General features: G+C 43.6%; 2 protein-coding genes across 2 annotated transcripts in view; one reads left to right on the top strand and one right to left on the bottom strand.

Moving 5' to 3' along the window:
* The window catches only part of EIF2AK4 (eukaryotic translation initiation factor 2 alpha kinase 4), a 36,757-nt gene extending 25,716 nt beyond the window's left edge, over positions 1-11,041 (top strand). The window contains exons 31-39 of the mRNA XM_063159336.1: positions 404-532; positions 854-940; positions 2,208-2,320; positions 3,835-3,893; positions 4,955-5,052; positions 7,028-7,096; positions 7,713-7,757; positions 8,859-8,983; positions 10,184-11,041. Of these exons, the coding sequence (XP_063015406.1) occupies positions 404-532; positions 854-940; positions 2,208-2,320; positions 3,835-3,893; positions 4,955-5,052; positions 7,028-7,096; positions 7,713-7,757; positions 8,859-8,983; positions 10,184-10,238 (780 nt within the window). The 3' untranslated portion in view covers positions 10,239-11,041. The remainder of the gene's footprint in view (positions 1-403; positions 533-853; positions 941-2,207; positions 2,321-3,834; positions 3,894-4,954; positions 5,053-7,027; positions 7,097-7,712; positions 7,758-8,858; positions 8,984-10,183) is intronic.
* A 794-nt stretch (positions 11,042-11,835) lies between these two features.
* Positions 11,836-14,955, bottom strand: SRP14 (signal recognition particle 14). Its single transcript, XM_063159337.1, has 5 exons — positions 14,875-14,955; positions 14,357-14,429; positions 13,560-13,672; positions 12,987-13,019; positions 11,836-12,642 (listed from the first exon to the last, which is right to left on the bottom strand). Exons 1-5 carry the CDS (start codon positions 14,896-14,898, stop codon positions 12,553-12,555), a joined length of 333 nt encoding a protein of 110 aa, XP_063015407.1. The 5' UTR covers positions 14,899-14,955; the 3' UTR covers positions 11,836-12,552.
* Positions 14,956-26,263: the final 11,308 nt, after the last annotated feature.

Below are 26,263 nucleotides of genomic sequence, written 5' to 3'. Positions count from 1 at the left end.
AGATAGAGATGGAAAGAAACTTTAGAAATATTGACTACTTTGTACAATGTCACACATCATCACTTGGTTGTGAAATGTGTATTTTATTCTCTTTTCTCTATAAGAATAAATTACCCTTGGCAAGGAGAGTGGGAAGGAAGGAACAGGGTAGGCAGGGATGCTTGGCAGGCTGAGGCTGTGGAGGTGCTTTGCATGGAAGATTGAGCTTCAGTGACTTTCAGACAGACTTAGATGGCTTGTAGCTCTCAAAACAGGTGGATCTAATACCTTCTTTGCTTTTTAGGGTGATGCATTTTGGCAAATGTTGGAATATTTGTCCATCTTTGTAACTTTAGCTACCTTATGAAGGGGGAAAGGTGGTCTTGTGACTAATATTGTCTCCTTGATTTTACTTTTCCTTCAGGTTTCTGTCAGCTCGTGTGACCTGCTGGTTGTAAGTGTTGGTCAGATGTCAATGGGTAGAGCTATCAACATTGTTCAGAAATTCTGGACTGCAGGAATTCCAGCTGAAATAATGTATGACTGGTCCCAGGTAGAATTTCTTATCTCCATGTGTTAACTGTATTATTGTTCTCCAGTTTAGTGCAGACTGAAACCATACCTTTTTTGGGGTATTTTTCTGGTTTTATTGCCGTGGAGGCTCATAATACTTAGCATGTTGGGTGGATAAATGCATGCATAATGAAGTTTCATCTGCTCAAGTTGGTAATAAAGCTTTTCTCTCTCTGAAGTTGTGTGACTGTTGTATATCAAGTTACTTTATTAAAGACAGGAGACTGATTGATTACTTAATTGGTCATTTTATAAGATGTCAAATTAATGTCTCATTCCCCTTCTTTTGTTGTCACTTTAGTCCCAGGAAGAACTGCAGGAATACTGCAGGTGCTCTGGGATTACATATGTGGCTCTGGTGTCAGAGAAAGAAGGAAGTCATGTGAAAGTAAGCATGGGACCAGGGGATGCTTTATAGTGTTTCAGATTTGTACTTTGTTGTACTTTTTTTCTTTTATGTCATTATTAATACAATGTAAATTATACTTAAGTAAGTGGAGTTGAGGTAAATACAGTTTTGGTTGTTAAGTTGTAGCAATGTTATTCTGAACAATTTCAACACTTTAAACGGTTTTTGTCCCTGTATAACGCTGTTATTCACAGACCTCCTTCCCTCTAGGAAAGTCCAAAAACTATTGCAAACATTGCTTGACAGTGCCATCAATGGTTTAGCGTGGAAAAAGGTTTCTTTTGTCTCTGACTTCCTTAAATCTACAAAATTAATTTGTTGACTTAGCAATCTTTGCATGTTACAAAACAAATACAACTCAAATGTAAATCTAAAAAAATCAGTGTAGTTCCAACAGTCAGAACCACACTCTTCATCTCTATAAACTGGTTAGGATGCAAAGACTGAACTTTGTCACAATATGAATGTACTCTGTTCTTCTTCTGTACTCTTGCAGCCTGTGGTTCTGGTACCCTTGGTTTTTTGAAGTTGAAAATTTTAAAATGTTCTGGATCATTAGAGAAAAGATCATTATTTTTTGAACAAAGATTCATTTTTTGACTGAAAAAAATACTAACCATTTGACAGCATATGGCACAAACAGCCAATATGCCTTTCTGAAATATTTTTCTTATTCACTCTGTTACTGTAACAACAATAATTGCAAGAATAAGTAAACCTTGGTGATGACAAAGTGATATTTCAAAATCCTCTACAAGCCTATTGTAGAGTGTTCTTTTAAATATGGCTTTATTGAAGCAAAACCAATAAAGGAGATGTTAATGAGGTGAATGGTGTTGTTGCTGATTAACCTCTTGCCAATAAAGATGGTGCAGATTCCTAGGTTTTGAATGTTTGAGTTAAATCTTGCAAATTGAAAGGCAAGCCTTATTCTAATATAATTATTTGAATAAAAATATTAATAATATGATACTTAAAATTATAAACCATTGTTTAGAACTTAATTATCACGTTAGATGCAGGGAGCCAAGCTTGCTTTGGGAATGCAGAATAAATTAGTAGTTGGCAGAAAAAAATCTGATCAAAGGTTTAATTGACAGTGATTGATTGGTAATGATAATAGCTTCCTACCTGACTCTTTCACCTTTAATGGGTGAAATAGTTTGGTTTTGATTAAGTTTGATAAGTTTATTTGTATGCCATTTTAAGAATCAACAATCTTAAGACCCATTGAACTGCATCATAGGTGAAATCCTTTGAGAAAGACAGGCAGACAGAGAAAAGGATTTTGGAGTCTGACTTAGTAGATCACCTGATCCAGAAACTGAAAATGAAAATCGGTGACGAAAGATGCAGTAGGTAAGCAGTATAACGTGTCAATAATGTGGATTGTCTAAATCAGAAGTGCATATATGTTTGTATATACTGAGTTAAACCTTAATTTTATTTGGTAAAGAAATTGCTGAATTTCTGTTTAGGGGAAAAGAAAGCAAAAGGTTTTGTTATAGAATGGTATTGAGATTAAGAAAGAAACTGATTTCCCTAGCTGCTGCTACATTCACACCTCCATAGTGCTTCATAAATTAAAAGGTCACACAGTTACCCCAAAGCTGCTAGAACAGCAGTTCTGTTTGTCTGGCTGCCTGCAAGTTCCTGTTACTTGAGCAGAAGTCCATTTCATTTGTGTGCTGTGTAATCAAAGAATTAAAGCAGCAAATCCTTTCCATTCTGAGGCAGTATTGGTATGATGAAATGAAGGTGTAACTCTTGCACTTCTGTATGCTCTGGTGGCACAAGTGAAAGGAACACCTGACAAAGACTTGAGGTACACAGGAAAACCCCTTCATCCTGGCCTCGTTGAAATTACTATTTACTGTCACCAGTGGAAGTTAGTACAGAAATCACAGGAGTAGTTAGTGCAGAAATGCACTGCTCAAGCACTGCAGCTGTCACTTGCACATAGCCTCCATAAGTCTGTAATTATGCATGCATCCAGATGTATTTGTATGTGTGCACTGACAGCAGGAATAGACATGCATTAGTCACACAAAGTAGAATTCAGAATCTTAACAGATTTGCCATCCAGATTTTCTGACTAGACTTAACAATAAAGGACATCATTAAGCTTGGAAATGCTGAAATCAAGCAGTAGTTTATACAAGCAGTTGATGTCTCCTGTTATTCACCTCTCATTCTCCTTTTTCTGGCCTCAGCCAATCTTAGTATTTTATTTTGCAACTAACCCGATCCTCAGGTGCTTTGTGACAGATCTGCTAGAAGCTGTGAAAGAAAATAATTCTTTCAAAAAGTTACCTTATTTCTAAATCATAAAAGCAGAATAGAAAAACCCTTGCATGGTACCACTAAACAAAGAAATGCAATAGCTGATAGTAATAGCCCTGGCAAATTTCTCTTTTAATGAATTTCTGAATGTGGAAAGTAAAGGTATCCAAACTAATTATTGAAGACTTCTTTGAATATGTGTGCTCTTTAAGTATAAATACGACTTTTATACTTTAGTATTGTGTCACAGAAATCTGTGAGAAGCAGATTAAATTAATAATTCAGAGAGAATATTCTAACAATATATTTTTGTGTTAGGCTATAAATCACTCTTGTATGATAGGGAGGACGTTTTTTGTATCCATAGGGAGCATTGCTTCTGGACCTGATTTTAAATGTAATTCTGTATGGTTTCATGACAGCTCATGAATAAATTGATTCATGAATAATAAATGTGTGCTGGGGACTATCTGCAGACTTCTTTATCTGTTGGAATTAATTTTAAGTATCTATGATAATCTGAAACTACTGTCTTATTACAGTACTTCTTTATAATTGTATATTCCTTAACTGTCTTTGTTTATTTTTAGAGAAACCGCAGATAATCTTTCAATACCAAATCAAAAAGGATCATTTACTAATATTTCAGGTATTTAATATCTAGTTACAGAACATACAAAGTAACTGTTCCTCTTTCTGCTCAAAAACTGGTTTTTAGGAGAATAGTACCAAAGGCAAAGTAAGAAAACGTTTTATAGCAGAGCTCTGATTAGAGGCACTGCCTCCTAATCTCAGATATTGTTCCAACTGATTTTAAACAGACTTTTCCTCCAAACTAGGTGCTCAGACCAATGGGCAGAATATTCTCCATACAAGCATTCATTGATGCAGTAATCCAAGAGGCTGGGAAAGCCAAAATTTGCCAAATTTCCTAGCTGAGGAGAAATTTAAGTGTCATCTTGATGAAAAATAACTTGATCTGTGATTGTTAGAGTATTGAGACCAAATGAAAAGGCCTTTACATTTCTAGCTGTGGATTTGCATTCCTTATTCTGATAAGTTTGTACCTAAAGAATAATATTAAGTGCTTACTGTGTGGCTAAAGTTTGGCATTTTTGCATCTTGTTTTATTGAGCACTGATACAGTATGTGGTGGTGGTGATTCTTCAAGAAACACTTCACACAGACACGCTTTGCATCATAGGGAGGGAAAGAGGCCATGTTTAACTTGGTGGGTTGGTTGTGTGTGTGTGTGTGACTACCAGAAGTGGAAATTTGGATTTCAAAATAAGCCATTTCAAATGGTAATTGTTGTTATTTGGAGAAGCTGGTGTTTATTGTTCATTTTGTCAGTGATTCTGTTATGGGACTGAGCATTAAACAGTCACCTCATTCTTGTAATGGCTTTTTTTGATATTAGGTGCACTGCATTCCTTTGTGAAATTATGAAAGTAATTTGGCATCTTTTCTTAGTTTCAGGGAACAGTGATGTAAAATACCAAATTTCTTAGTCTTAACAAGCAGTCCTTCAAAGTCATGAGTGAGAATCTATGTGCACATCTCACTATCCTGTCAGATTTTGGAGGTTTTCAGCAGTTTTTTAATCCCTGTACTACAATGATTTTAGCATAGTGTTTGTGTATTTTCTGTTTCTTGATACTTGTTGTGTACAGAAACACTGTGAACTAAAACGATGTGTTTGCATTTCAGGTGTGTTTGAATCACATGGAACTCTTGCAGTGCCTAACGTTAGTGTTATAGCCCCTGAAAAATTGTCTGCCAGTGCCAGGCGGCGTCAAGAAATTCAGGTACACACACATCAAAAAAGTATTCAGAAGTGATCCTTAGAAGTTAAGGAGTGGTAGAATTCATGCTTCATTATCACCTAACTTAAACAGATTCATCCTGTTTGTTCTTTATTCATAAATTAGACTAGGAACAACACAAGTGGTTGAAGGCAAAGACCACCCTTTCTAATAGTTTGGATTTTAGGGATTATCTGTGACATCAGCTATCATTGTGCATGCATACTAGAAATCTTACTTTTCTAGGAGCTGTTGGTTCTGGAACTTTGTTTTTCTTCCTCCCTGAATGCTGAAGTGTGTCATGGTTGTCATGGTTTAACCCCAGCCCGCAGCCACTCACTCACTCCATTCCCCCACCAGTGGATCAGGGAGAGAATCAGAAGGGTAAAAGCCAGAAAACTCCTGGGTTGAGACAAAGACAGTGTAATAGGGAAAGCAAAAGCTGTGCACACCAGCAAAGCAAGACAAGGAATGAATTCAGTGCTGCCCATGGGCAGGCAGGTGTTCAGCCATCCCCAGGGAAGCAGGGCCCCATCACCTGGAATGGTGAACGGGAAGGCAAACACCATCACTCCAAATGTCCTCCCTTCTTCCCCCAACTTTATATCCTGAGCATGATGCCACATGGTCTGGAATGTCCCTTTGGTCAGCTGGGGTCACCTGCCCTGGCTGTGTCCCCTCCCATGCCACCCCACCAGCGTGGCTGTACAAAAAGCAGAAAAGGCTTTGGCTCTGTTATCAAACAAAGTATATTGTTTTAAAAGAAGTAGTCTGTGCAGCTGTGGGGGAAGATGTTGGAAAATTCCTGTGACTTTAGTACAATATTGTTTGATCCCTAAATCTGTGGCTAATAGTCTTGCCATCTGTTGCTTCCTTACTTACCTTTATTAGTGATTAACTGCTCAGCAATAACAAAAACATCTGTTATCAATCCTGTGTTCAGCAAAAATCCAAAACATAGCCCCATAACAGCCACAGTGATAAAAGCTAACTCTGCCCCAGACAAAACCAGCACAAAGGTGCAAGGTCATCATACTTTTAATTTGTAGTATGTTTGTAAAAGGTACTTTTGTGTTTTATTTCAGTAAGTTGTCTCAAACTAAAGGCCTAAGAAAAAGTTGTGGATTAAAAAAACCCCCACAAAATAACCCCAAACCAAAACAATAACAAAAACCCCTACAACCTGCCTAAAACTTGATATTATGGTAATGTAGAAAACATTCAGTGATGCTAGAAATAAATGTCAGAATTTTCTTGTTTAGCATTATTAGCCTCAAGATATTTACAGTACATGGTAAAACAGAACTGTCATTTTATCCCCTTTTCAGTCCAAACTTGGATGTGCAACAAAAAAAAATCTCCCCACTTAATAGTTCTCAGAACCCAAATAAAGAAATGGATGTTACTCTCTGAGCTAAACAGACTCACTGTTTTCAGGTTTTGAACATGTAAAAGCAACTTTTCCAAGCTAGAAATAATGCAAGCCTGCAACTATGTTTGTAAAGCGCTCCCTTTGCAGGACCACTAGCTTGCTCTGATAAAAGGTGTTACAAGGCATGACCCTTATTTTGGTTTGGCTTTCAAAAGCCATCCTCCTCCTTTAGCTGGAGGTGATTCCCTGCATCCAGTCAGAGGTTCTCATGTTCCTTTGAAAGTTCTCTAACACCCAGAAACAGAGGGCAGTTTTCACTAGCTCTGCAAGCATCCGTGTTGTTCTGTCTGCTTTAGAACCAGTATTGTCAAGTGTGTACCACTGAGTCAAGAGTGTCTCAGCTCCAGTCTCCTTCCTCTCTGCTCATCAAGGATTATTGTCAAATTTTTACTGAAAATTATATTAAATATTTGTTTCAGTATGATGTAGTTCTACATCTTGTTGGAAGCAGCGTATTTTGTTCTCACCTATGCAATATGAAATCAGGGTTCCCAACCTGTGTCTCACAAGCTGTATATTTTACTTTTGCCCATCTTTTGTTCCCAGGTGCAAACAAGACTTCAGGCATTCATTTCTAGCCTGCAACAAAAAACAAGTGAGATTGAGATTTTAGCAGTAAGTATTTGGCAGAAGCCTGAACTAATTCTGAATCCTTAATTGCAGTGGATGATGCTGTTCCTATCTGAGCAAACCACTGCTAATTGCCTCACTTTAGTGATAACCAAATGAGTCAAACTTCAGGTTAAGTAAGACCCCTGGTCTGTTTCTCTGATACTTGAAAACTGTCTCAAATTGTGTGTATGGGACAGCTGCATGGAATAGAATATAACAAGCATTTAGTTGTAAGCTCCTAAGCTGTAATTACACCAGCTATTGTGGTAGATGTAATAACTTGTTCCTGCTAGATTTGCACTTCCATTTAAGCAAACGTGGCTCTTGTTTGTATGTGGCTTTTAGACTTCACTGACCATGTCACAAAGGACTTTGAAATGGTGTATGCTTCTCAGGAAATAAACTGCCTGTTTGCCTGCACCTATGTGCAACTTTCCATAATGGAATCTGTCAAGAATGGTTAAAAAGGTTTTCATAATTTTAAAATAAGTTCCCCATTTTAGCAGCATGAATGCTTCTCTGGAAATCAAAAGATCTGGCTCTCTTCAGTATAGCTCATCTCTAATGGCAAATAGATTAGAGAGAACGGTTAAGTATTGATTTCTTGATCTTTTTACAGGTTGATCTGCCAAAAGCAACTGTGATACACTTCTTATCATTAGAGGTAAGCAATTAAGTAACGTTGTTAGAACTCTAACTGAACACAATAGATGATAAATTCTGTTCCCAATGAAGTGAAGTGTAAAATTCACCCATTCTAGATTTTTCTTTCAAGTTTGAATTAGGTTTAAAACTTAAACCTAATTATTGAATTAGGTTTTAAAAAGCATTTTTTTACCCAGGAAGCTTGACCAAGAAACTTTTTGTGAAATGTCCAAGTTACACAAGACAACATTAGAAAGTCCTAATCCAAAGCTCTGAGGTTTTTTCCCCCAAGAATAGTTATCTAAAATTAAATCTTATCCGCTCTTTCTCAGAAACCAATAAGCATTAATAGCAGTTTCAACAAAGGTGTTCCTTGAAGCCCTTAATGAAGGAGAACCCAAAATACAAAAGCAATTGTTTCAAGTACAGTAGCTGAAACATCCCTTAGTAAAGCCAAGACATAAAAGGGTTTTTATTATATTGACACCTTTAGCAACTCAGGAGCTGGTCAATGGCGCATGAAAGATGACAACACCAAAGACAAAGCTTTCTTCTTTTCTCCAACGACAGCACTGGCTTGAGAGAGATGAATGCTCTCCACCCTCTAAAAACCCAAACTCAAGAATGGCATCTACTGGATGTGCATTTATTACTTTCATACCTTTAATCTGCTGCTCTGAAGCAGTGCTGGTCTGGTAACTAAAACCCAGTGAAACATTTCAAAAAAACATTTTCAAAATACTTTGTTGATCCAGTCTGTATGAATCATGGAGATAGTTTATCACCTTTTACTTAAAAAAAAAATTAAATACATATGTACATGATCAGCTTACATCATTCACTTTTGATCACCATTACATCACAGTTACTGTATTCTCTCCAGCACTGCCAAGCTGACACAGCCCTTTTCATTGCTTGTGCTGAAATGTGTTAAGAAAGTGATCACTAAATTAATTTTTTTAGGAATTAAGTTGCACATGTTGTTGACATTTATCATGTTTGAAAGCTGTTTAACTAGAGCATTGACATTACACAATATTCAGAAGGCTGCATCCTACTAGAAGTATTTCCTTCACAAGAGTACAGACTAGCATAGTTGCTTGTCAATTTTTTTCCTTAGCTTGATGGAGATAGACAAGCCTTTGATGCTACTGTGAGACAACTGATGTCACGATGGCCCAAGCAGAGATCTTCATATTTACAAGCAATTTGTGATGAAATTTACAGTCTCAAAATGGAAAAGAGGTAAATTTGTTAAAACTCTTATGGGTACATAAACTAGATTTTTTTTCCATTTTTTTCTATATTCAGACTAGAAGATAAGGTGCTCCTAACTTGTCTTTCACTTTCCCCTCTCTCTGAGGCCAAAAGAAACACTCAGGAAATGTGTATAGTTCCTTCAAAGGTATACGACTGGTCACTAACCCTCACTTACTGATAAAATGTAAATTCTTCATTTTTCTAAGTCTTTTCAAGAAGCTCTAGGATATATTGCCACTTTTATCTCACTTGCTTTGTTAATAGAAATGAATAACAGACAATTATGCAGAGTCAGATATCCTGCTATATATAGTACATATACTTCAATATATGTAAATATAGATGTATGTATAATATCTACATCTATGCTGCTACATAAAAGCCCTCTTTTCTGATGAGAGAGACTCAGCTTGTCCTTTAAAACTCATGAATACATTTAACTCCTCCTGCTTTGAAATAATACCATGGCAGTCAGGGACAGGTGGGAGAGTGCCCACTTTCATGCAAACATAAAGTCTGCTTTCCCAACATGTACAGTAAAGCCCATTTCTGATTTGTAAGCATAAAAACAATTATGTTCACCTCATAGTCTGCCTGTTGGACTCTGGCAAGCTGATACAGATAGTGTGGACACATCCACTATGTCCAGTTTTAAATCTCAAATTCTTAAATGCTGCATGTATTGGTCTACTTGAGACCTCGGTACTTACGCCTTTGTTCCACTTGAAAGTGCTATTTAACCTTTCAGTAAGACTAAAGCTGGTTCCCTTTTCTCAAATGCACCAAAATTGCTCCAGGTTCGCTGTTTACTAAGACAGCTACATTATCAAGTGAAGCATTTCTTTTCTTCATGGGACTTCAAGGCTGTGAGCAACAGAACCCCAATAATACTCCATGCAATGCTGGGTGTGAATGTAGTACACTCCCTCCCTATCTTCCTATCCCATCTGGGGCCTGAGCACTACTTAGCCCTAAGCCTTCAGATCACTGGAGTGAAAACTGAACAGGCAAGATCAGTGGAAAGAGGATGAGGGGAAAATTGCAGTCACAGCCAAACAAAGTAAAACTTACTGATTTTCTGCTAAATCTTTGCTGCTGTCTTATTCTGAGGATTTGTCATAGGAATTGCAGCATTCAAACCTGCAGTTTCAAAATACTAAAATTCTTTTTTCCTTCCCTCTGCAGGGTTTCTGCACTTATCCTGTACAGTTACCGAGATGAATACAAGGTTTTGTTTTAGTACTTAAAGCATCATTTATGGGATGCTTCTACAATTGGACAACACTGTTTTGTCAAATGGAATTTCAAAAAGCTGCAATAATGCAAGACAGGGAACTAGGGCCTATTTCTGTGTCCAGATTGCATTTCATGTATACTATTGGCCTGGTTCTGGCCAGGACAAGGTTAATATTTGCTGTAGCTAGGAGGCATGGCCAGCACCCAGAGGTGGATCTGTGCCACCTCACACCCTTCCAGGTGGGCACAGCATGGCAGAGGGAGCACCTGGGCCGGGTTGTTTCTGTGGACTCGTTCACCCTTCCTGTACTCTGTGCCACTGGTATTGCTGCTGTTACTGTTTTCTTATCTCATTGCTGTTTCCAGTATATTCTTACCTCAGCCTGTGCTCTTCACCTTCTGTGCTTCCCAGTTCTCCTCTCCAGCCACCCGCAGCGGGAGGGGGTAGTGGGTGGCACATGCATTCAACTGGAGCACTAAACTGGAGAATGACATTCCTAAACCACAACAAATACAAAACTAAATGCTTTCAAAATGTGGAATTAGTTGTTTTGTATGCAATTAAGGAGCAAGTCTTGACTAGAGCCACAGATAGGTATTGCCATGTAGTTCTTGCCTCTTATGCTACACAAATCAGCTGTACAGATGTGAAACTACTTTTTGTAACAATTGTTTCAGAATGCCTTTTATGCAACAATAGTACTGCAACAAGAAACATCCATTCTAGAATTATAAATGAAAATTGTTTTAAACATTTTTGAGGAATTTTTATGTAATAAAAACTGCTGAGCCTTATTGAAATACTCATTACAAGCCTTTTGTGTGCTGATTTTAGTTGTGCTTTTTAACCTACTATTTCAATTTATGTATAAAACATGGTAGATTTCAGGCTGAGTTGTTACAAGCCTGGCTGCCTTTGCTTGTCCTGTCTGTACTTCTACATTTAAATCAAGAAGCAGCTTCTGCGATATGAAGACCTGATAAAACAAAACACTTGTTCTAGACCTGCAGAACCTAAACCAAAGACTTAAAAGATAAAAAGTAACCTGCATGTGCTTGAGGCACAACCAGTTTTTAACTAACTTTCTTTACCTGAGTTGTCAGATTAAGTCTGAAGTTATAGTAACGATGGAAGTATTATAATTATCTTCTTGAAGCTAAACTGTAGCACAACCCCATCAGGAAGAATGAAGCTGAGAAACTATGATTTACAGGAGTCATGGTTAACTATGTACTGTATTTCACATCAAACACTGGAGGAAAGTACAGAAACGTTAAGGATTTCTGGAAGTACACTGGTGTTTTCCTTCCCTCCTCACTTGGTACCTTTTGTTTAAACTTACACCTCTTTCTCTAACACAAATGATTGCCATTTGCAGGCTCATTACATTAATAAATACCTACCTACTTTTTCTACCCTTTCTTGTAGCAAAGGTGACAAAGTTAAAATGCATAGGGGTAACTTGCAAGACAAACCACAAAACTGGAACTGTGAAGGTTCTGACAGCACTGTCCAAAGCAGCAGACAATCCTAAAGACACAGATAACTCTGCCATTCCCAGCAATTCACCATGACAAGTCACATCAGCCATTGCACGCAATCCATTTCTCATTATCTTTAATAGGAGCAATTACATCTTTACTTTTTACATCTGTTTACATGAAGGAAGGAAAATTCAGATCCCTGAATATAATGAAGGATGATGTTTTTAAAAAAAAAGTTTAGGTGATGACCATTTTTAAGCTCTGTTTGAGGGGAGCATGATGCAGACCCCGAGCCCAGGTGAGAACAGCTGGAGCACCATGGAGTGAAAGCTCTGCAGGAACTCGAGCACTGTGCTGGCTGCCTTGGGGACAGCTGCACTGCATCATGCAGACATGGCCCTTCAGACAGAAACAGGAAAGCAGCTGTTCCTGATAACATGTTGGCACCTGCTTTCCCTAGAATTACTGAGGCTCATCTATAAAATGGGGCATCTGCCACTGAGGCTCCTGCTCCAGTCTTGTTCTGCTTTTGGAAGGGTGCATTTCTCTTCACCCTGTGCTACCCCCAGACAGGTTTTACACTGCAGAGAACACAGCAGCAGGGTAAGTACAAGCCAGCTGAGTGTAAAGCTACTCCAGCAGAATGCTGTACATCCTCCTGCCATACAACAACCCAAAGAAAGCGCCTCTGCTCTCAGTTTAAACAAAAGTACTGATCGTGTCCCAGTTTCCTGCTGGAAGGAAAGCCAAAGACAAGTGGTAACTCAAAAAGAAATGGACTTTGCTTTGAGCAAGGGTCAAGTCTATAATAGTGATGGTAGCACGCTGTCCCATCACTGTGTTGCTTTGCTCTTCTTGGCCTTGCTTTTCTTGTCTTTCTTCTTCAAGCCATCCATGTTAGCTCTTAGCAAATTTGAATATGCCTGAAAAAACAATTAGAACCATTTAAAAGAACCCCAAATACTTAAATGACAATATGCAAAATAACATTTTATGTATTACAAATGGCCAATTATCTGTCTTTTCCCAGAGAATCATGCTCTTACACCCTGCACTAGGAAAATACTGTTGTTTAAACCAATATACCAGGTTAGATAAAATAAAACAAAACAGGATTTTTTAAAAACAGATTAAGATAAATGGGTAGTCTCAGTTAGTTTCTGTGGCAATTCAGCAAGAAATCAACCTGTTCACAGCTGCCCACTGCTTCCAACAGACCACTTCTACTACCTACAGAAAAGGAAGATGAAAGGCATACAAAACTTACCATCTGGAATTTATTTACTTCCTTTGAGCTCACCTACAAAAGTAATACTGGAGGTTAACCACAAAAACTCTGTCTGCTATTACAGACCAAGTATCAGTACATGTTTACCCACCAGTTACCATCTGGTCTTTTTAGCAGCAGTTAGATCAACTTATAACATTCAGTGGTCACTGTGCTGTACTGGTATGTCATAGGACCCCACTGATTTAGAAAACTGAAAACACTCCATGATTAATAAAATCCTCTACAGGGCATTCATCCCTAAGTCACATGTTTTCACATGGGAAAAATGTGAAAAAGCATTCAAAGAAAGGTTTGATTCACTTGTGGGGCCATAAAAATGCTGCTGCTCACGTTCTCAGCTATTTCTCTTAAGTAACGTTTCTCTTTGTGTCGTATCACAGAACAGACCTAAAGTCAACTAAAGCCTTTCCCAATACCCCACTCAAAGTAAACACACATCAGGTTTTCAACTACCAGTTAACATCTTCTCAAGTTTCACTTAAAATATGGAATATTAAATCAAAGACACACAGAGCCACTAGCTTTTCTAACTTAAAAGTTATCACTTACCACTGTGCTGATTTTCTTCTTTCCATCAGTTGCTCTCAGGAGACATTTATTGTCTGCTGGTTCAGAAGTTTCTACGTGGCCTTTGCGTGGAACTGGTTTTGTTCGACCATCATCTGCATTGAAAAAGAATTTTTATTCTTATTTCATTAAAATCAACAGATGCCTTCTGATATGAGGTGTTAAAAACTGCTCACGAGCAGATCTGTAGAACACCTTGGAAATTTCAGGCCAACTGAACTAATACTGCTACCAAATTGCTCTTACTCTAGAACCCCAGAAAGATCTGTTCTGTAAATTACATCTACCAGAAAAAATGAAGTAAATCCTGCCCTCAACGTGCTATGTGCCCTGTCTGCTCGAGCAGCAGCATGCTTTAAATGCATGTCACCCTGCTGCCTCCTGACATGGCCTCCCCAGCAGTGCCAGCCAGCAGGAACCAGAGGAACAGGAACACACAAAAAACAGTATCAGAATTCTCCTTTTACAGAAAACAAACGATTTTAACTTACTGTTTAACAATCAGAAAGTCCTAGTTTGAATGCCCTGCAGTTTGGAATACAGTCTCACTCAAAGGTTATTAGTACTGATGCTACTAGTCCTGAGTCCTACAGCTAACAGTTGTAGGACTAATAGTAATCGCGCTAATCAGTGCTCCTGCTGACGGGTTTGTTCCTATGACTGCTCTTGTCTTCAGATACCCGGGATTACAGCTCTTATCGCTTAAAACACCTGGTGACAACAGTCAGATTTATATTAACACCTCTTCAGCCCAACCCAGTAACAGACTCAACACTTACATTTCTTCAGCGTTATGAAAACGCTCCCGGAAGTCCTGCACTTTTGGAAGAGCCGGGTGAGCTCCGTCAGGAACTGCAAGAGAAAGAGTCGCGCCCGTGGCTGGGAGCTCCCACACGAGCTCCGAGCTCCTGCCCCGGCCGGGCCCGGGCTCTCTGCCACCCGCGGGAGGCAGCACCGAGGCAAGGCGAACTCCGCCTTTCCCCACGCTGGAGCTGCAGGACAGCCGGGGGCGGCGCGGCCCGCGGTTCTGACTCCGAACACGAGCTCCGAGCCCCCGGACCTCCCGCGGCCCCGGCGCTTCTGCCCCGCCGAGACAGAGTCCAGGGAACGGCGCCGCCCGCTCCGCTCCGCTCCCCTCCCCCGCAGCGGCTCCCACGCCGCCGGGGCCGGTACGGGCCCGGCATCTCCGCGCGCCTTCGCGGGCCCCCCTCTCTCCCTCGCTCCCTCCCTCCCTCGCTCGCTCGCCCCGCGGCGGCGCAGGGGCTCTCCCCCACTGCCGGCGGCCGCGGCCCCGCACCTGCTCACTCTCCAGCAGCACCATCCTGCTCCGCTCCGGAAGGGCCGCCTGCGCACGCGCACCGCGGGGCAGCGCCACGTCAGCGCCGCGGGCTGGGCGGGACCGGGGCAGCCGCGCCCCCCTGCCCTGCCCCGCCCCGCCGGGCCCATCGCTATTCCTGCGGCCCCGCCCCCTGCCCGGCCCGGCCCATTGGTATTCCTGCTGCCCCGCCCCCTGCCCGGCCCGGCCCATCGCTATTCCTGCGGCCCCGCCCCCTGCCCGGCCCGGCCCATCGCTATTCCCCCGGCCCCGCCCCCTGCCCGGCCCGGCCCATCGCTATTCCTGCGGCCCCGCCCCTGCCCGGCCCGGCCCATCGCTATTCCTGCCGCCCCGCCCCTGCCCGGCCCGGCCCATCGCTATTCCTGCCGCCCCGCCCCTGCCCGGCCCGGCCCGGCCCGGCCCATCGCTATTCCCCCGGCCCCGCCTCTGCACGGCCCGGCCCATTGCTATTCCCCCGGCCCCGCCCCCTGCCCGGCCCGGCCCATCGCTATTCCCCCGGCCCCGCCCCCTGTCCGGCCCGGCCCATTGCCATTCCTGCCGCCCCGCCCGCTCCCCGGCCCGGCCCATTGCTATTCCTGCCGCCCCGCCCCTGCCCGGCCGGGGCCAGCGCGGTTCCTCCTGCCGCTGCCGGGCCCTGGGGACCGCGTTGCCGAGCCCACGAGCCGCGGTGTCCGTGCCCGCGTCCCGGGAGTCGCTCGCACGCTTCACCTGGCACCGGCCCGTCGCTCCCCGTGAGGCGGGACTGGTGCAAAGGGCCCCGCTGCAAAGGGCCCCGCTGAGCTCGGCTGGCGGTGAAGGGCGGGATTTGAGACTAAACGAACCAGACCCCGGGGTTTGTGCAAAACCAGCAGAGGGGAAACCTGCGGCTGGCAGGGCCGAGAGAGCGCTTCACGCCCCTGACGCCTGAGGCTGCTGAGGGCTGGAGTCTGTAAGGGGAGTTTCCTGTCAGGCCCGTGGCAGTCGGTGCAGGAGCACACGGGAGTAGCACGTGATCTAGTGGCTTTTCGTGTTTATCACTAGGAAAATAGGTCTATTTTTCCTTCATGGACCTAACAAAAGTGGAAGATAATGCTTTACAGATTAAAAGGGAAAACTGCTTTCAGGCTGATAGGTGCTTGAATCCCTGGGGGAATTCATACTGTTCATATATGGGCTCTGGTCTGCGTTCTAGACAGAACCCAGTTGGATTATTATTCTCATGGTGGGGGTGTTGTTTCGTAATTTTAACCACACGTGATAACGAGGGAGCCTAGTCGCTCCAAAAGTCCTTTCTAGATAGAGGCCGCTACTCGCGGTCCTGTGCAGGTTCAGCGGGAGGCAGTAGAGGGTGCTGTGATTGCACACACAGAAATGGAACTGCCTAAAGAACAAGGAAACAAATGCCCAGCAAGCAGGTCATTGCAACGCGGCCATGGTTTATGAAAATCTACCAGGTTATTAAGGTAACTCCACTGTGTCAGAGTCAAGGGAAGTGTAGAGACCCAGCACTACTTTTCCCACATCGTGGATGGTATCATCCTCCTGATGCTTTCGCATTTGTATTATTTGCAGTTAAGCAAATAAAATAGTAAAATAAATTCCATTGTTTCTCATGGCATTAAAAAATCACATGAAAAAGGAAGAATATGTGTTATTGAAGCCTCCTGAAAACAAGCATTCTGAGGGGACCCCATCAGTGCTGTGGTTGGAAGTACTGAAGGCCAAAGCCCTGTAGAAGTGTAGGGGTGATGGTCCCTGCCCCTGCCAGCCTGCACTCAGCGGGCACACCAAGCAAAGGTGGGTGGATGCATGGAGTCACTGCTGACAGGCACTTCCTCCAACCCTGCCTGGTCACTGGAGAAGTCATAACACACTCCTGACTACAAGAGGTTGTTTTGTCAGAAATCGTAGCAGGGTTGTGTTTTCAAGAGTCCAGAACATGGTCAATGTAAAAGTGCCGCAGGTTTTTATAGGCAACCTGTGAAAGAAGAGCAGAAATAGAAAAAAACTAGAACAATTGCAACACACTCCCCCTTGGAAACTACCATGGTCACAGGCACTGGAAGGCAGAAGTAGGTTTCCACTAATGCTTGCCAGAAGAGAAGATGGGTGGTCTCGTAGCTGAATCACAGGGACTACCACTGTCACCTGAATTCTGATTGTTGACTTCACTTGTGTTGCCACTAACTGCTCTGGGCCACAGCTCTTCATTGTAAAGGTGGAGAAACATTATATCTAGTTATTCTCTTTAACCTTTGACACAACCAAAACCGTCAGCACGGAGGTTTTTCCCTGAGTCCCCCCGCTCTGTGAGGCGCTGCCCCTGTTGCTGAGCTGCTCCTCCACCCCAGGACACTGAGGCCATCGTGGTGCCCATCTCGGGCACCATCAGAGACCGAGCAGAGGCACAGGGCGTCCACCTCTCCAGGCACATGCCTTGCAGGAGTCCCTCACCAAAGCTCTGGTTCTGTGTATGCTGGAAGAAGGGACAAAGAGGAAACTGCTGTGAAGAACTCCAGAGTGTTACATGAAGTTTATGTTTTCCAAATCTGTTGTTTTATCAGCAATTTTTTGGAAAATATATTTGTCTCACTGCTAATAAAAGAAGTGGCTCCACTGAACTGCTGAATTTCTTTCCACAAGAAAGAAGGAGGATTTTTTTTTTGCATGTGTGCATGTGTGCTAGCTTATCTTCCCGATCTTGAAGCTGTTTTTCAAGCCAGAATGTCACAATTTAATTGGGGGAGAAGCCTTAATCACAACTTGCAAACAAGGTGAAAATGGAACATTTTTAACGATTGCTTTCCAAAAAATAGATGGAACAGGGGAATGCTGACATTGCTTTACTTTTGCCAAAGGCTGCCAACACTCTGAGGGAATAAGCTATTCAGCTGGCGAAAAAGTGCTGAACAAACACTGAAGGAGCTAAAGGGATACTCCCAATCATGATATACTCGTTTATCACTCTATCTCCTGCCCCAGTCTGATGTCTTGCCCCTCACAAAAAAAAAAAAAAAAAAAAAAAAAAAAAAAGAAAAAAAAAGAAAAAGAAAAATGGAAAAATAGAACAAAAAACGGGAAAAAAAAAAGAAATAAAAAATAAGAAAAGGCAGGTTGGATTAAAACAGTAGCAAGAGGAATTGGTGGATCCTGAGAGTTGGCAGGGGTATTAGTATTTTGTAATCTGATCTGTCATGTGACCAGGGCCAGGCAATAAAAATAAGTCTCCTACCAGCCCTCCTGTTTGCTCAACTTTATTATATGGTGTCAGTGGAGAACTACTTTTTTTTTTTACTTTTTTTTTTTTTTTTGGCAAAAATTTAGCAAATGAAGCCACCTGAATCATTAAATCCTGAAGGAAATCTGGCAGAGAGCTGGAGGAGGTTGTTGCTGCACTTCCAAGTTTTCCTGGAAGCAAGCATGTACTGAAGAGAAAAGGAGAAGGTGAAATCTCTCCTAAATGGGTGGGAGGGGCAGGAAGCAGAAAAACAAAATTATTAGAAGTAAATTAAATTCTTGATCAACCTTAGTAGAGGTTGGCAAAGATCTGTTTGAATTAGCCAGCAAAGATTACTACTTGTTATGGACTAGCACACACACATATTCAGCTGCTGCACACCACAGTGAGCAGAAATGTAATAACATACTGTAAATTACTGTTTGCTCACCACAGAGCTCAAGATGAGTTAATAACAGATAATGGCCCACAATTCACAAGTGGATCATTCTGGTAATTCTCTTTGATCTGTAAGTTCAAGAATACCATGTCAAAGTATAGCTATGTACAGGAAAAAGAGTCAGTGTTAGAGCAAGAGCCCAGTAACAGCCTCCCCCCCTTTACAAGTCTGTCATTAGCACTGTAAAAACAGAGATGCTCACCTCACTGCCTTACTGGCCTCACCAGATCTGAGATTAACAGGCAAAGGAAAAGCCTTCTAGAGCCAACGTTTAACAGAGGCTGCTTGGGCAGAAAGACTGTTAACCCTGGAATAGCTACCATAACATCTCTAAGCCCCGCGCCACGGGAGTAGAGCAGAAAAATTTTAACAAGAGGAAGGAACACTTATTCTTCTATTCTGGTATTAGGTGGATTTCCAACAGAGCAATCAGTTGGTTACATTTGTACATGTGAATGTCAGTCCTGAGATTGGGTCCTAACCTACTTCATAAGTGGCCCTTGTGAAAAGAAATAAAGGACATGCAAGGGGACAGTGATCAGAGACCTGTTGATCAAGAAACGTGTGGATCAGAGGCACAAAGCAGTGTTATTTGCTTCATCAGCTGGTAACCCTGAGAAAGAAAAACATTCTGAATACCTTATAGATTCCAACAGAGAACTAAACAAGGCATTTTAGAAAGATCTTTTTGAGACCACCAGAAAGCTGCTGTGTGAGAAGCTTCTCCTGGTGAAAAAGCCAGCTTCTAAAGAGAAGATCTCCTCAGGTTCCTTTTGTGTTAGAAGTTTGTGTTGTCATTTACCCTAAGCTCTTCCCTAAGCATTCTGTTCATTTTAGTGAATCCCTCCTATTCTATTTATTATCATGTCATATTTACACATAATGAGTTTGAAGATGGGTTAAGTGTAACCTTGAGTTCAACAGACACTGACTTTCATTGTGTAATAGCAATGTTAACAGGGATTTATATTTTGTGAGGGAGACCAGGAAATAGATATGGACACATTTCTTAAAACGCTAATGCACCACATTACTATTGTGCAAATCAAAGCCTATCTGAGTGAGACACAAAAAGATTTTTTGTTGGAAGAGACCTACATGGTTTTGAAGTACCATCCAAAATGGCTGGTTAAGAGCTGTGCAAAGCATCAGGGAGGGAATTAAGTTGGAGCTCAAGAGTAATGAGGCGACAGAGATTAGGCTGAGCATCATTTCTTTCACATCAATGTGTCCCACTTTCGGAAAGACAGAAATGCACTTGTGAAAAATTTCCACCGCACATTCCCAGTGAAGTTACAGGAATTTTCTTTAACTATATGAGTTTTTAAAGGACCAAATGAAGAATATCACAACATAGAAAAAAACAAAACCAAAAACTAAACCAAAACAAATCAAGGGGAATTTTAGATCAGCAGAATGTCACCAGGGAGGATAACCTTGTTCTTGGTATCAGAGATCACCGTGTAATTAGAAAGGGAACCACAATGTCATTGCTCTCCTCCATTTGCAGTCTCATCAGTAGGACAGAAACCCCAGCAGCATGTATTCTCTTGATACCATGGGGTGTTGCTGTCTCAGGAAGAAAAGGGTCACCTACCACCTCACCAGCACTATTTCCTGCCTCTGTTGAGGATGCCCAGCAAAGCGAGACCTTGCTGGACTTCTGAGGCTTAGGGATCACAACAAAAGCTGCAGTGCCTGTAAAACAATAGTTTCTTCATAACTCAAGCAATGATGTCCGATACAAAATCTGCACATCACAAAAAAAAGACAGTCAAGTTAGTTACCAGATCAGTGAGGTGACAGAAACTGGCTTAGACATCATTGCTCTCACCTCCATAAGCGCCAGGTTTGGAAAAACAGAGAGGTTTATTTTAACTGTTTTAACCAGATATTTCCAGTATGATTCCCTTCTTTTAAGAGTTGCCAAGCATACCTACTTATTCAAGATTTAGCGGTACATTTTGCTCTTCCTTAAACACTCTTCCAAATGTGCCGACACTTTCTAGGAACGGGGTGGTGTGGGGAGGCCGCTGTGCACAGCCAGCAGCTGCCCTGGGCTGGCTGGGTCAGCGGCTGCAGGAAGCAGCTTCCTGTTTTGCTGGGGCTCAATGCCACTGAACAATAGGGGGAAAGAGAACCGGCAGGATCTGGGCACTGCAAAGCTGTTTTCTCCATGAGCTGCCCGCCTGCCTTCCCCCTCTGCTGCAGCCGGTGGATGGCAGCGCCGAGAGCAGGCAGAGACGCTGGGGCTGAGGGGACAAGGGCCTGAAGGCATCTCTGCCATGTAGACAGCCCGGACTCCACGAGAGTGAGTCTGAAACAGCAGGCTGGATATTACTAGCTTGTGTCTTTTCTTCTGCCTCCTGCGAGAGAGAAAATGAGAATCACGTGCAGAGCTTCTGGAGCTTCAGTGTCAGCAAGCATCACTCGTGCCTTCTTACAACACCCAAAACATCTCGTCCATCACAGTAGATGGTTTTCAACACCATCCTGAGATAACCATTTCCAGCAGTGGTCAGTTCATTAAGGCAGGAGCAGCACTGGCCGTGATTTCTCATTCTGTCTTTCTGAAACATGTCCTTCTTCTCTAGTGGTTTGCTCAGTGCCGAATCCTTAATCCACTCTTATCAGCTCATGGAGTGTTTTTACTCTCCTACTTGCCTCCTACTGCCTACACACTCAGGCAACATCCCTTGCTACCCTGACAAATTCTGGTGATGTCTCTCCATATCCAAATCTGACCTCACTTACTGGCTTTGTTTATCAAAAGCTTCTTCTGAGATTAAGGGTTGCAGAGGGTCCCTCTGTAAAGCAGAAGAATCTAAGCATTGTAACTGTGAGTGGAGCCACTCAGAAGCAGGAAGTGCAGGTGCCCAAACCGTAATCTGGGTTTGTTGCTCTCCCTGTCCCTTTATTTCTGCCTCCCCCTCTGTTTCTGAATACGTGTTGTCTTCAAAGGCACACAGGGCAGCAGACAGGAGCCCCAGGCAGACTGGAAGTCACAGGCTCTTTGTTAGTGCTCAGGCTATAGAAATCACAGGTGAGTCACCCCTGCTTGCAGGGAGCAGGTAACCTAGACATTGCCAATCAAGCTCACAGACCCTTAAATGCAGTCCTGACAAGGAAATTATCAGAAGCAATGCAGATATTACAAACACACTTCCTTTGTTATTGCCTGTAGCCTTAAAAAATTCTGCAACAACTGACTCCTACAGCTTTCAAAGTTCAGGAGTGGCATTGCTTGGACATACAGGGTGCAAGTATTGTGCTAAGTTTACAGAATACTGTGGCAGAAACCTCCTTATCAAAGAATTTATTTTGTTAAAATTTTTGTTTGCCTGTTTGTTTTTGTAGCGAAACCTCAACCCCACCTGTTGGCTTTTGTGTGGGGTTTTTTTTTCAGAGAAGTTATGATTGGGTTATAAAGCCGGTAAAAAAGCAGTTAAATCTTCAGGACTTAAACTGCCAAGCACAGAGAGAAGTTTTACAGAGAAGTCAGCCAGTGAGACACAGTAAATGTAGGGCATCTATCATGCTTAAACCTTTTAATGACCCAACATTGTTTTATCATCATTTGAACGCAGCAGGAGAGCTGAAACCCCACTGAACTCCATTGGAGGATGAGTATTCTAGGTCTTTACGATGAACAGTACAAAAGAGATATGTTTGACAAAAAAAAAAAAAAAAGAAGCCCCCACAAATCCTAGGATGAAAGTGACTTTGTCTATGCTAAAGGTTTACCTAACATTATTTTGCAATCAAGGTATGGTGTTCTCTCACCCTGGTCTTTCCTTTCGTTGTTTTCCCAGACTAGACTGAAGAGTATCATTAAGGCAATTTCTCAGAAGGCATCTGTCATCTGTCACATGTGTTTATATATCCATGCCTACTGTGTGCAGTCTGGGAAAATCCCCTAGTGTTCTTGAGGGAGAATAAAGACCACAGGGATGAGCAGTGGCATGACACCAGCTACCCATGGAATAGCAGTGTCTTCAATGTTGTGTTGCACTCAGTGCTCTTAGGACAAGTTAATTATCAGGTTAAAGAAAGATAATTAACAGAGGAAACTACATCATTATTCAGCAAGACATCTAATGCTATCTCCGGTGCCTGTTACTCTTGCTCGACCAGTTCAGCTCTTAACAGTGTATTAGTCATCTGACCACACTGAACATCAATCTTTCACTCCTCATTACACACTCAAATACAAGCTACAGTATAGACATGCTCCATCCTGTAATTACAATATATAGCTGTGCTATAAAGTCTATTATGTCTAGAGGTTAGACTCAGAAACAAATTAATTAATTGCACTTTCTCCACTTCTAGGCTAACATAAGATTTTGTTGCTTCTTTTCAGTAAAAGACTGCTTTTCCTGTAATTAATGTGGCTTGCTGTAATAAGCAGCATGTCAGCAAGAAACTCCTCATACAGGGGCAAGCAACAGGCATTTCATCATCACAGGGCACCTGATTATCAGTATTATAAAGTTATCTTTTGGCAGAGAAGCCTTGGCAGCAAGCAGCCTCTGTGGTGTGAGATGAGCAGTTGTGCAGCAGGCAGAGCCCCAGTGACAGCTCAGCCTGGGTGCATGCTGTGGCCGTGCTGCAGGGGGATGCACCCTCTGCACAGGCCGAGTGCTTTCCCATTCTGCAGGGAATGCACCCTCTGCACAGGCCGAGTGCTTTCCCATTCTGCAGGGGATGCACCCTCTGCGCAAGCCGAGTGCTCTCCCATTCTGAGGGGGATGCACCCTCTGCACAGGCCGAGTGCTTTCCCATTCTGAGGGGGATGCACCCTCTGCACAGGCTGAGTGCTTTCCCATTCTGCAGGGGGATGCACCCTCTGCACAGGCTGAGTGCTCTCCCATTCTGCAGGGGGATGCACCCTCTGCACAGGCCGAGTGCTTTCCCATTCTGCAGGGGGATGCACCCTCTGCACAGGCCGAGTGCTTTCCCATTCTGAGGGGGATGCACCCTCTGCACAGGCCGAGTGCTTTCCCATTCTGCAGGGGGATGCACCCTCTGCGCAAGCCGAGTGCTCTCCCATTCTGAGGGGGATGCACCCTCTGCACAGGCCGAGTGCTTTCCCATTCTGAGGGGGATGCACCCTCTGCACAGGCCGAGTGCTTTCCCATTCTGAGGGGGATGCACCCTCTGCACAGGCCGAGTGCTTTCCCATTCTGAGGGGGATGCACCCTCTGCACAGGCCGAGTGCTTTCCCATTCTGAGGGGGATGCACCCTCTGCACAGGCCGAGTGCTTTCCCATTCTGCAGGGGGATGCACCCTCTGCGCAAGCCGAGTGCTTTCCCATTCTGAGGGGGATGCACCCTCTGCACAGGCCGAGTGCTTTCCCATTCTGAGGGGGATGCACCCTCTGCACAGGCCGAGTGCTTTCCCATCATGCAGGGGGATGCACCCTCTGCACAGGCCGAGTGCTTTCCCATTCTGCAGGGGGATGCACCCTCTGCACAGGCCGAGTGCTTTCCCATTCTGAGGGGGATGCACCCTCTGCACAGGCCGAGTGCTTTCCCATTCTGCAGGGGATGCACCCTCTGCACAGGCCGAGTGCTCTCCCATTCTGCAGGGGATGCACCCTCTGCACAGGCCGAGTGCTTTCCCATTCTGAGGGGGATGCACCCTCTGCACAGGCCGAGTGCTTTCCCATTCTGCAGGGGGATGCACCCTCTGCACAGGCCGAGTGCTTTCCCATTCTGAGGGGGATGCACCCTCTGCACAGGCCGAGTGCTTTCCCATCATGCAGGGGGATGCACCCTCTGCACAGGCCGAGTGCTTTCCCATCATGCAGGGGGATGCACCCTCTGCACAGGCCGAGTGCTTTCCCATTCTGAGGGGGATGCACCCTCTGCACAGGCCGAGTGCTTTCCCATTCTGAGGGGGATGCACCCTCTGCACAGGCCGAGTGCTTTCCCATTCTGAGGGGGATGCACCCTCTGCACAGGCCGAGTGCTTTCCCATTCTGAGGGGGATGCACCCTCTGCACAGGCTGAGTGCTTTCCCGTCCCGCTCGGTGACCAGGGAATGCCTTCGTGCCTTCCGGAGGCGTACAAATCGAAATGCTGGATTTAAATTGGATCACACGATGTGTCAGATGGAAAATGTCAGGGTGGTCTTTGGACTGTTTGAACACAAGAGTCTGGAGAAAGCTAATATTTGGGGGGCTCTGTCAATGAGGTTTTCCTTGCTTTTTTTGCTCTGTGGAGGACAGGACTCCAAACTGATTCCCCAAATTCTACTGCTTGTGGATCAGTAGTGTGATCCTCCTAGGGACCAGGACTGCAGTGTGGCAGGAGAATGCACAGGTCTTGCACTCATGGGTGCTGTAGTTAGTGTGGGCTCAGAGAGGCACCAGAGAGACAACCCATCCTGGCTGAGAAAGACACTCATTCTTCCAAGAATGATTTTACCTTTTCTTTTTCTCCTTTCACACACACAAAAAAATTTTCCTCTCTTGTTTCCCTCTGTCTCAGCTCTTTCCCTCCTATCAGTCACTTCTCTGTCACCGTTCTTCACCATTCTCTGTCTTGCCATTCTTCTCTATCACAGTCATGTGCTGGCTGTCACCCAGGGTGGCTTTCACTAAGCAGGGCAGTGACCTCACTAACATCCTGCCCTGCCTCTGGTGCCACTAATGCCAGAGCTGGAGTAGCCATGGTGCAGTCCAGCTTGGAAGGTGAATCTTTTTGCTATTCAAGACAGGGCAGTTCTCACATCCCAGCACAGCCATGTCCAAAGGGAGAGTGTTGTGCTGCCTGTGGTGCGGTGTTCTGGTGCAGCAGCTCAGGCTGCTGTAGGCACATCTGTACAAAACAATGGCTCCCTACCCAATGCACCCACAGCTTAAGTGACTTTTATAAGCTTAGCATGCTCAGAACCTCTAGTGAAAGCTGCAGTGCATTCGAAGAGCAAGTTGGGAAAGTCCTGCTCTCTGCAGAATGAAAGTCTCTGGCTGAGGAAGAAGACAGGTATCACTTTCTCTCCTTTTCTCCACTGTTTTGCTCCTGGTCCTAAGCTACAAAACAAACCCAGGATTTCAGGGAACATTCAATCTGCAGCTTGTTCTCAGCTGATCCTGTTGCAGGGAGCAAGTTCCTGGCTGATTCACGAGCAGTAAAAATAAACAGTCTGGGGAAGGCAGGGAGGAGGGAGGGAGACCGGTGGTTACAGAGGAAAAAGTAGGAGCTACAGCAGCTGGTGTTTTCTTTGCTGGTTCTTTTCAGAGGATTTAGGCAGGTTGGAGATGTAAGTGATTAATGGAGAATGATAACACCTCACCCCCCTCCTCCTTCTCCTGGAAGGAACATGAGTCTTTATGCATATCACTGGTCTCTCAGCTTTAACCTTTCCAAGATTTACACACTCCATCCACTCCAGTGCAGTGCTGTGGAGCTGACAGCACATCTGGGTGTATTAACTGTACACTCTGCGGTTTTTGCAGATGCTTAGGGTTTGTTCTCAGTGTTTGCTGCACTCAAAGCCCTGAGACTTCTCCCATGGAACTGACCAGACTGAAGACGAGCTGCCACACAAACTTGAGACTGTTTTTGGTTTTTTTTCTAGCCTCTTCTGTGCATAGATTAAAGGCTACAGCTATGTATTGCAAAACACCAGTAACATGTGCCTCCTCAGTGGTATATGAAATAATGACCAGAGGAACAAGCTTATATGA

This window comes from Melospiza melodia, chromosome 6 (genome assembly GCF_035770615.1).
Source record: "Melospiza melodia melodia isolate bMelMel2 chromosome 6, bMelMel2.pri, whole genome shotgun sequence".
NCBI lineage: Eukaryota > Metazoa > Chordata > Aves > Passeriformes > Passerellidae > Melospiza > Melospiza melodia.
The sequence above is the reverse complement of the archived record's forward strand: the minus strand, read 5'-3'. Positions and strand labels throughout refer to the sequence as shown.

Excerpts from the sequence above, each read along its gene's own strand:
- SRP14 (XM_063159337.1), bottom strand. The coding sequence starts at position 14,898 with ATGGTGCTGCTGGAGAGTGAGCAG. Across the intron at positions 13,673-14,356 it reads TTTCATAACGCTGAAGAAAT|ATGATGGTCGAACAAAACCA; the intron begins GTAAGTGTTGAG and ends TTTTCAATGCAG. Across the intron at positions 13,020-13,559 it reads AGAAGAAAATCAGCACAGTG|GTGAGCTCAAAGGAAGTAAA; the intron begins GTAAGTGATAAC and ends TTACTTTTGTAG.